Source organism: Antrostomus carolinensis, unplaced genomic scaffold (genome assembly GCF_000700745.2).
Source record: "Antrostomus carolinensis isolate BGI_N321 unplaced genomic scaffold, ASM70074v2 scaffold36593, whole genome shotgun sequence".
In the NCBI taxonomy this organism is placed as follows: Eukaryota; Metazoa; Chordata; class Aves; order Caprimulgiformes; family Caprimulgidae; genus Antrostomus; species Antrostomus carolinensis.
Genome location: NW_010303727.1, coordinates 4,345 through 15,649, shown reverse-complemented (window position 1 = coordinate 15,649; position 11,305 = coordinate 4,345). Strand labels below are relative to the sequence as shown.

The 11,305-nt window shown below is 37.5% G+C and overlaps 1 protein-coding gene across 1 annotated transcript; it reads right to left on the bottom strand.

Moving 5' to 3' along the window:
- KLHL24 (kelch like family member 24) lies at positions 1 to 10,966 on the bottom strand. The gene is made up of 6 exons (XM_010164214.1): positions 10,047 to 10,966; positions 4,699 to 4,883; positions 3,437 to 3,555; positions 2,170 to 2,358; positions 1,551 to 1,739; positions 1 to 296 (listed from the first exon to the last, which is right to left on the bottom strand). Exons 1-6 carry the CDS (start codon positions 10,964 to 10,966, stop codon positions 96 to 98), a joined length of 1,803 nt encoding a protein of 600 aa, XP_010162516.1. The 3' UTR covers positions 1 to 95.
- Positions 10,967 to 11,305: the final 339 nt, after the last annotated feature.

Genomic DNA, 11,305 nt, shown 5'->3' with positions numbered 1-11,305 from the left:
CATTTTCCCACTTCAGGAATCTTTAAAAAAGCCTGTCTTGCAGCAGACCACTGGATTCATTCGTGCCATCTTCTTCTTTTTTTCCAAGAAAAAAATTACAGTTTAAAGCCTTTTTCATTATATCTATGAATCGTCACACAGCCATGATATGATACTGGCCTGGGCATGGCTGCTACTCCTGTGATAATGCCTGTTGCAGGGTCATAACAAAGAATAGTGTCTGTGGCTTCACCATTTTCTCGTCTTCCACCAAGGATATAGATTTTTCCATTACACACAGACATTCCACAATTCTCCTGTTTCAAAATACACAAAGGAATACATGATTATTTAAAAACCAAGACCTCAATTCCTGTGTGTCTCCCCCAGCGCAGAAGGACAGCATCACAACTATCACAACTACCATTTGTAAACAGACCGGCCTACGCTATTCCCTCCTGAAAGGGCCGATGCAGAAAGCACAATAGGTGGGGAAAGCAGCATCACAATCCCACAGAAAAGACTATTTCAGGTCTAAGCCTTTGCTACACATAGCTCAGACAAGGGAATATAGATGAACGCTGTACTTACCATTCAAACATCTGAGATAAAGAAAGGAGGAGAGAACCAAAGTTTTCAGAAGAGGGACCACAGTAGTTAGTATCAATGCAAAAAAATGGTAACAAGGAAAAGCACCTTACAGGAGTAACAGATAACAGAAGAGAGATGTGAACAGATGAGATGTAAACAGACAATGTAAGAGAGATGTAAACAGGGGAGAGGAAAAAAGCCATGACTAAGAAAAGAGTGCATAAGAAATAGGCAGTACTATGTCTTGAGACAAAGAGACAGGATTTTATTTCTTCCTTAAAACCTGGCATGGAAAAAAATATTAAATCAAATAGAGAACACATATCAAAATAGAGGAATAAATCAAAATAGAGGAATAGAGGGAAGACCAGGAAAAAGTAGAACAAATTTCTGTTAAGGTAGGTATCAGAGTACATGACTGATGTTTTAAAAATATAGGGAAAATTAACTGATACACAAACACACTTTACCACCGAGGGGACACATTTTTAAATTCTGTTCAGTGTTCCATACGTAGAAGCGACACAGCTCTCGCTGATGAAGTCAGACACTTTCTGTGCTATACAGTGGGGCTTCTTCCACACTGTAAAAACAGCCTTCAATATTTTTTGAAGGGCTTTAATAAATTATAAGGAAATTACTATCTTCAGTCTAACTTAAAACATGTAGCAGAACTTGTCAGAGATCAATTTCTAGACAATTAAAACATCATCCATGACACTGTTACACTGTTCTCCAACAGCAACTGCTTTCAAACAAAAAGACTGGACTGGCTACAAATGACATCCAGGTGAAAAGCTACTGGTTTAGAAACTTCCTTTTCTGTGAGGTTTTGAATTATATAGATCAAGAAATTAAGCAAGAGTGGAATCAGAGATGCAATTTTAACAGGGTTAAACAAGTGTATACTCATTTCATGCCAAGATATTAATGTAAAAAAATGCCTTTCAGATGTCTACAGGCCATTTAGTGTTAATTACCTGTCTGCTGAACGTATTCTGTACGTGCATCCAGTAGTCCTCAACTGGATCATAGCAGTATATTGCTTTGGTAAGCCCACCAGCAACGTAGATCAGATTGTTTAAAGACACAGCTGTAATGCATCTTTTTGCAATAGGGATAGTTGCACGGAGCAACCAAGAATTAGTATCAGGATCGTACGATTGAACCTGAAAACAAATACATGTATTTCAGATTAAAAGCTTAACTGAAATAACCTGGCACACTCACATAGGTTATGCAAGGAGAGGTAAAGAAGCAATACTTGGTGGGCAAAATCTCACCAAGAAAAAGAAAATAATATAAAGATAGGTCCATATATCAGTAATGTCTATATATGCACTATATTCAACATTTTTTTTCCGAACACTCAGGTTTAAGAATGCACAGAACTTGTGAAGCCAATGACAGTATCCATGAGAAAGACCACAGTAACAGTGTATTACTGAGTTAACCTTTTCTACTCTGTATTTTTTGTATTATGGCAATTCCATGCTCCATTCAGCAAGCCAGCTGAAACAGATCGCTGTATGATCCGTTTTTAAACCAGCAACACTGTTTACCCTGGGTAGAAGATACAATCAAATACAATTAACTGACCTTGTCAGAACACGTGTTGTCATCAGGACCACCCCCGATGACAAACAGTTTGCCAACACAGCTGGTGACTGCTGGAGAGCTCACAGCTTCTTTCAGGGGAGCCACCTCTGTCCATCGATTGGAAAATGAATCGTAACACTCTACACTGCTGAGACGGTTTTGCCCATCGTATCCTCCAACAACATATACCTATGCAAAGTGGTGAAAACTATAACCATTTCATTTTTAGAGCAGTTATTAGATTTAAATACAAAATTAGATTGATTTAAAACTGCAAGAATCCTAATTTGTTAGGTTTCTGAAAGGATACTTCCCTCAAATTTTCAATTTATACACAGGAAGAGAAGAATATGCTCTAAAAAATAAAAGGTAAAGGCTCTCTGGAGAGTTCCATTTAGTCACATGTGGAATGACATTGCAAACACAGGCTCAAAGCATAGTATTATTAATTCTGAGACAGAAACTTCCTATTTGAATGGCATTTGTTAAAAAAGGCACTTCTCTGCATTTCTCTTTTTACAGATTACATTCAGCAACAGCAGCAGCAAAAGTCGATCTGAATTTACCTTTGTTTTTCTGTGCTTTGCTTTTTTCCTACTTGCTTACAAAAATATTTCTTCCTCTCAGTTTGTAAATTTTTATTTACTTTCCTGTTGCTTCTCTCATATTTAAGCAGCAGAGTTCATTATCATTTGTGCACGTGTCTAGCTCCTTCCACATGCACATCTTCTCCAACTTTCATTAATGGAATCCCCACGGGCAGTTGATCCCAACTACTGGCTTTATATTAAGGTACATATGCCTTCAAAATACAGCAAAACCTCCCATTTCCCCACAGCATAAAGTTAGTTAATTTCAATATAAAACATTAAATAAAAGAGCACAGAGCTGACATTCAGAGCAGTATCAATTTCTGTTCAAAACTGCATAAACTGTAAAACTTCGGACAGCACTTCTGAAGCACAGGCAAATCCAGATGCTTCTTTGCCTCCCAAAAAATTCCTTCTTGGGCATAAGACACTTCAACGACAAAAAACCCACCAAAAAATAACTGAGGGGTAACATGATTTTCATGTTCACGGACAGTATCTGACTGATAAAGAGCCTAATTGTTTAAATATTATTTTATTTGAAAATAGGTATTTTTAAAATTATTTGATAGGAAACACAAAAATACTAAATATGTATGTATGTTTTCTCCACTGTTTTCTTACATACAGCAAAAATCCCCACTATAAAAAAAAATTTCTAAGTATACTTCTCTTACTTTACCAAGAAGAACAGCCATTTTATGACGCCATCTGCCTTTATTTAAGGAGGCGACTCTGATCCAAATGTTAAGTTGAGAGTTATAAATCCAAACATCCCGGCTATTGATTCTTCCACCTTTAAAAAACAAAAATATACCAATTTGAATAAATTCATTGTTGAATGGGAAATGTTAACTTTTAACATGCCTACAGTGAACAATGAAAACTTCATATCCTTTTTAGGTGAAATAAGGATATATCTATATTTATATTAGATTGAAAAGTCAATTTCAGTGGATTTCAAACAGGAAAACATATAGTAAGTTATTTTACTTATGTGTGCCTTTTGCAGTAACGTGCTGAGATCACATTAGATTATTTGTTGAGACTGGAATGCATTTTAATGGCTTTTGCCCATGCTCTTTGGATTTCTTTAGTGTCACTACCTGGATGAGACACTTAAAGTCTTAACCATTTATGTACTTCATGGCACATCCCTAACACAAGATTTTCCCATTTGGTTTGTGCATACATCTTCGTTTTACATTTTCTTCAAATGACACAGGTATTACACATCTGAGGAGGCAGTTTCTTTGGTTAAACTAACACATGGGGCTCGGTATCTAAACCACCAGCTGTACCCTGTAATTTACCCTTGCTGAAAGACTGAATGAGATGTGTTTAAAAACCTATAGTTACTGCTCATTTCACTGTAAAAGGCTGGTATAAGCTGATCCCCAACTCGGGTGCCAAAAGGAATTTGTTTCCATTTTACATTCCCACGATGAGAAGAAGATTTAACTGTTTTTCTTTTGGACTCTAGGCAGCCACCCGATAGAAGCGAGTCACCAGCAACATACCAGCACTGCAGTGCTCCTAGGCAACTGGTGTTTTTAACCAGCAAACAGCACATTTTGTAGCAGAGAAAATGCTGTTGGGAAAAAACTGCTTGAGATTTTTTGCTTGCAATTTTTCCAACTGTTGCTGCAAACAGGCCACTACTATATTTTAAAGCAGGGTAATTAACAAGCATAAGCTAATCTCTTTAAACACAACTAATAAAATCAATTGACAAAAATCCCAGAAACCACTTTTGTCTACAGTAAGACTGTTTTGGGGCTGGTATTCACTATTTACATCAGAAAGTGACTTTCAGTTGAGCTTCTGGAAGTTCACAGTTCAAAGATATGCCACACTACTTAAAAATAAATAAATAAACAAACAAACTACAAAACAACAAAGAAAAGAAAGAAGTCTTAATTTTTTTAGGATTATTCACCTGAAACAAGAATATCATTCCGCAGAGCACACACTGCATACTCAGACTTGGTAAACTCTGGAAGTTTAGCCAGTGACTTCCACTCTCCTGTTACAGGATCGTAGCACTCAGTATATGGCAAATTAAACCCTCCAACTCGTTCACAGCCTCCAACAACAACTATCACCTCAGAATAACCAGTTGATCTAAAAGAGTGAACACAAAAAACTAAGATGTAGAAGGTGTTTATTAGTACATGGAGGCCAAACAACATTGTCTTCAAAAGTGTGTGAAAATCAGAAAATTTACTATTTACCATTAATTTCTACAGCAAAGAAAAAGAGAGTCATTTAGCAAACAGAGGTTTTCACTGTTTACAGCTGTCTCATGACACAGCAGGTTACAACACAATGACAGGTGTTCTGTGTAAGTGGTGGAGTTGCACTGCACAACGTTCTTTGTAAAAATCAAATAATTAAAATATATAGAAAGCCCTTATGCTAATAATATTTTTCTTTTGACTGTCCACATGGAAGTATCAGAAACAGACTTCAAGTGAGGCCTGAGGCAATGAGCAATCCGTTTCACAATGAAACCAACCCAGTGTGTGCCCGTCCCTCCCACCCCCCAAACTGTACAAAATTCACAGTACTTTACATTACTTAAATATTCAAAAAGCTTAAAATGTTTTAGGTTATTCCCTGAAGAAAAAAAAAGCTGAAGACATATGGTCACCAAAATTAGGGAAAAGAAAGAGACCTCAGAGACAATGAACAGTTAAAAAAGTAAAAAACAAGTGTAGTGCTAGAGGGAAACATTAAGGAACACTGAATAGAAATTCAAGCCTAAAACAAGAACTAAAACTCAGGGTGAAAAAATTAAGCATTAGACAATCTGCAACATACACAAATAAACCTTTAAATTTTATTTCTCATTCTCCTTCTGCTAACCTGATGCTTCTGCATTATACATATTCTATATTCACAGCCATAACAAAACATGTTATATGTTAATCCACATTTGAACATAGAGAATTAACCATCTTCGACATGCAAATCAAACTATGACCAACTTCTATTCCTCCTCTCAAATTTATAATTTATTGTAAGTGTTTGTCACAATCCTTTCTTTCCAAGCATTTTTAGATTAAATGATTTTGCACTGATATAGTTCTTTCAAGGACTGCTGTCTATTAATTAAGTAAAACTGAACACAAGATTGATTTTATTTTTGGTAAGCCTTTTCATTATGCTGTGCTTTAATTTTGATCCCAATATGAACAGACATCTCATTCATACTATTGCTGAGTACTGCAGCCCTCCCTCTAAAACAACACACATGACTTATGGCTGCATTTGAGAGAAAAGTTGCATGATCTGTCCCCAAACTTCCTAATGTGAACTTCTGCATACATTAGCTTATTAAACCTGATGATGTTTTCCCCATGTTGAAACATCAGGAATAAAATTAAGTTAGCCTTTCTAACTCCTTGTCACCACACACTATAATTTAATTATACCATGTATCTTTCTACTCAAAATATTTTAAATAGGCAAAGGCAATGCTAAATGATAATGTACTATAAGATTATATAATGAAGATATTTATCTGAGGAAGCATGCTTACGCATCTGAACCGGTCAGAAGAAACACTCTCTTCAGCTACTCAACTTTGAAGTCATGCTTGTTCCTGGTTTCTATGTATTTACTGTTACTGTTTTTTACTTTTTTGAGGAACAACTCTGAAAAGAATCTCTCAAAGGATAAGAGACGGGAAGTTCCTGTGCCAGCAAAGCGTTACCCAGGAACAGAACTTCCTTAAAAGCAAGATGCTGATAATTTGCCTCAGAAGCAAACCCAAATACATCTGTCAACTGTATGTACGAAAGAGGTTTGTCTGTTGATTACTTTCTAGATTAGAATCAAGGCCTCCGTTTACTTACTGAAAAGCTTACTGCACTGGATTATCAATCTTTATTTTAAAACTAAAAGAACCAAAAATCTTTCATCGAAGAGAGCTCTTTATGAGTTGCTATGGACTTTTGCTCTTTAGAGAAAAATCTTAATTTAGCACAGTATTTCAAATCCACAGAAAACAAATTTTCCCAATATGTCAGCATGTATATAATCATACCCTTTCTTCAGGTAAGAAACATTTTCTCCACTACATTTTCTTGAAGGACTCTTGCACTGTGTAGGTTTTAAGGTCAAGTTCTAAAAGTTTTTTTTTTTTCAAACGACTGAGGGCACATCAGTTTAAAAAAAAAAAAAAAAAAAAAAAGGTGGGAGCACACAAAAAACCCATAGAGGCAAAGGCTAACCCCAGAAAAGAACAAAGAATCTATTTGAATGGCGATTAGAAAGTGCTGTGATCTCAGTCAGTGGTACAGAACTCCTCAGAACAAATGGTGTGAGCAAAATAACAGAGGTGAGCTAAAACAGCCACTTAGAGAGATTCCCAGAGATATCCTCCCATCAGAAAGAGGTACACAAAATATAAAAGGGGGAGTGGAAGATGACCAACAATGTTATATAATCCCGTGCGTCCCCAAGAGCAGGTTTCCAAGAGGTCCCGAGTTACACGCAGACCTCTAGACGATGTGAGAACGCCAACCAGCAGAGCATCAGCTAGGCAGAAGAACTTTCCATAGTTCAGATTACATTCAAAAACATTTTAAGTTTGGGAGACAAATTACAGGAGTTCTGGTAAATCACTACTTTCTCCCTCCCGTTAATTCATTCATGGGTAGTAAATGGGTAACAGACAGAAATGTAAAGTGAAATAAAATCTCATCTCCTTGGGGGTAAAATAAGGGAGTACATTAAAGCTTTCTAAAAGCAACCAAAAAGGATGTGTTAAAATGTATAAAAATTATGTATTTATTATATGTTAAAATGTATAATATAATAACTTCTAACTAATTAAAAATAACACTTGTATATTGTTATTAGACAGCTAAACAGAAACTGTGATTGAAGAGTTCACAGGTACATGAAAATCTGAAGATAATTCAAAGCATAAAGAATGCAGATCTTGGTTTGTTTTGTATATGGAAAGTTATTATTGCTCACTGCTTGATCTCAGCTTGGAGATTTGCTGTGCAACACTGCCAGCAGGGGACAAGAGAGACAACCTCAAGATGTCACTATGCTGTTGCAAGTGCATTAACTGAAAAGCTCTTTCAAAAAGACCTTCTGCATGTGTCAGCGATGCCTAGTGCCAAAAGAGCAAGAAGGCCTGTTACGCCACAGTTCAAACTTTTATTTACTTCAGGTAACTCTTCACTGGCTTCAGAAAGAAAGAGAAAAAATCAACTGCAAATTGTGATCTACACTGTTCTTTTTAAAAAAATTGGTAGAACTCACTTGACCCATAGGTGCATGCATATCCATACAAGGAATCACAATTAATTTCCATAAGTTTCAGTAAAACCACTGGCATGGGAATTTCTGATCCTATAGCCTGTCTCCTTCTAGAAACAGTTTATATAAAAAAAAGAAATTGGAGCAAGGCAAGAAAGAAGGAAAAGAGCTCTCGAGCATCTTCTCTTTACCAAACCCTCCAGAAATGTCCAGAAAAGGTGTGATGAAAACATGGAGTAGGGGGGGGAAGTGGGACATGGTAACTGTTTTAACATACAATCACTTTTTGCTATAGGCAACAGAAACAAACAGGCAACAGAAACAAATGACAAAGAACTATTCCATGAATGTAATATAGAAAAGGGGAAAAAAATCCCTGCGGGGAGCCCAGCCAGTTTTTCTCTTTGTAAATTACTTCTCTTGTTCCTGCCTCTACTGGAATTCACAGTGCGGTTTAATAAGCTCAGCAGTAAAACCAACAAAACCCACAAAATCCTAAACCAACACCCTCCCCCCAGTTTCAGAAATCACCTGTATTAGGCAAGGTACTTAATTTACAAACTGGAATGCCACACTGAGGCTATTCAGATTCTCAAGTAGAGACACACCATGTGCTCTGACAAAACAGTTAGGTCTGAGCATATCCGCTTTCTTTATCAAATTGAGTAATAAATGTACAACAAACACCACACCGAATACCACAAGATACACCCTCCCGCCCCCAACTCCCTCATGAAAGAAGGAGGTCTTCAGTCTGAATTCTATGGTCCCTCCCCTCAGGGTATGAAATGCCTCAGAAAATATCACTGGACCAGTTTCCAAACTGCCATGAGCCAAAAGCTTCCAAAGACCCTTCACAGCAGCACACAGCTTAGAAAACCTGGCAGCAGGGCTGTAAAGAGTTTAAGAAGAATTTCTTCTCCCACAGCAGGATTGAAGACTGGAAAGCCACGAATGGGGCAAATGCTTGCCAAGTATTTCTCCCCTCCACCCCCTATAAGCCAAGCCTTGAACACATGCCAAAAAAAAAAAAAAATCAAGGTTCCCTGCACAGTCACTGTACAGCAACCACAAATGACTAAGAGTAAACAAAGAGGAGTAACTCCTAGCACAATCTGTTTGTCCAGACAAGATCATTGCATCGCCTTAGTATAAAACACGATTTCATAACTACAGCTTAAATCAGCTGGCGTGAACAATAAACTATCATGTGGAAGTAAGGCTTTTATTGGGAAAATATTTTTCAGAAAAAAAAGAATCATAACCACATTGCTCATAAATGCCACTAATGGACTCTTCCTCATTTCTTCCTGCAACTTCAGTCACCTATTTCTGTAATGCATTATTAAGTAGTAGCAATTCTGCAATTATTAAAGTGTCATAGAATAAGCATGAAATACTTCAGGAACTGTTTCATAATTCCTTAAAAATGCAAGATTTAGTTTCTTTACAGTTAAGAACCTGTTGTTGTTCATCTGTCTATTGTCTATTACAAATCCGGACACTACTCCATCTGTAAAGTATTTGTGATGTCGCAAGTGAATGCTCTGAATATATTCACCTCTCCGTACCCTTTACAGAGCACTGTACACTTATATGACTTTGTTATAAAAAGAAGGTTGAGAAATTGAACAGTTTACGTGCTATAGCACAGTTATTTTCAAGACACTGCTACTGTATGAAATAACTTAAGATCTCACCTAGCAAACATTAACCTTTAGAAAATATTTTACTTGTAAGGCAGTATAACTTCACTTACCTGAACAGTTGTTTATTTCATTAGCAATAAAGTGATCTTTGCAAAAAGACTCACTTATGTACATTTTCAAGACATAGGTGAGCTTCACGTCTTCTGGGGAAGTACAGAACTGTAACTGTAGTGGCTCCAGAACGCAAAATAAAATAATCTGCATGAGATTTTTTTTCCTGGGCACATGTATGAAACATCTGTATATCGAACTACGTCCTTCTCCTACAGAAATAAGGAAAAAAAAAAAGTTTCCTCACCTGCGTGGCCTAGTTCTGGGAGACATCATCTCATTTCCAAGGATATGATATCGCCTGGCTTCATGCAGCAGCTGATAGCACTCTGGGGAATTCTGAATCAGCTGGTCCACTTCCACTGTCTGAACAAAGTAGTTTGGGTGTAACAACGGGAGCCTGACATGCGTCAGAAGTTCATGTAACACTGGTCTTCGCAACTCAACTGCCCGGTACACCCAGCGCATGACAGCTTCAAACACCATCTCTTCCTTACTGATGACCAATTCATCACTGCAAATGTAATCAATAAGCTCATCTTTCCCCAGTTCAAGGAATTCTTCATGCTGGGAGACATCCTCAAATGTCTGCAGTGCAAAGTTCCTGCACTTGGTGAACAGCGTCTTGAGCGAGTGTGCATCTGCAAAGCGCTGGATTCCCAGGCAGTTGCAAGGATCCAGCTGTTCTTCCAGGAACTTGGCACAGGCGTCACGCAAAACACTGATCTGAAAGAGACTCGACGTTTCAAAGAGATACTGCACGTTCTCTGTAGTGATTTTCACCTTGCCAGTGTACACGTACTGTAAAAAGCAATCCATAGCTTCAGCAAAAATGCCATTGATCTCCACTAACATCTCTCTGCTTTCTCTATGGTCGTTGCAAAACATAGCTCTGAAGTAGCTGCTGCAGGCTGAGAGAACCGCTCGATGGCAGGGAAACTCCCGTCCTTCCACACAGATAATAACATCTGTGAACAACCGGCTGTCTCGAAATTCATTGAAGATCTGGAGAATGCTTTCAGCATGGGATGATCCCGAGGAGAAGTCAAAAAACTCAGGGCCTGACAGTGATTTTGGGTCCATTTCAAAAACTTTCCGCTTGGTTGCAGGGGAATCACGTATCCCACTATCCTCTCTATTCAGTCTACGTCCCAATATTAGTACCATTGTTACATCAGTTGGCTATAGAGTCATTGAGAAAAGTTTGCAGAGTTTCTCCTTCACAGTGCTATGGTCTGAAAAATTAAAACACTTCAGTATTCAGTCTGATATATTCTTAATTTCATCATGAGAATTAGACAAGTTACTTCTTTGATCATTCTAAAAACTGGTAGAATTTTTGACCTTTACTAGAGGTGACATAGTATTACAGAGCAAATTACTGTGCACCTTGTGCAGGGCAACGCAGCACTATCTGCTACACGTCAAATACAAAATATACCCAAAGAACAGGTGTCATGGATGGCAAGTTCTGGATGTCCTAGCACCACTGGCATTGCATTACTG

Excerpts from the sequence above, each read along its gene's own strand:
- KLHL24 (XM_010164214.1), bottom strand. The coding sequence starts at position 10,966 with ATGGTACTAATATTGGGACGTAGACTGAATAGAGAGGATAGTGGGATA. Across the intron at positions 4,884-10,046 it reads CCCAGAACTAGGCCACGCAG|ATCAACTGGTTATTCTGAGG; the intron begins GTGAGGAAACTT and ends TCACTCTTTTAG. Across the intron at positions 297-1,550 it reads AGAATACGTTCAGCAGACAG|GAGAATTGTGGAATGTCTGT; the intron begins GTAATTAACACT and ends ATTTTGAAACAG.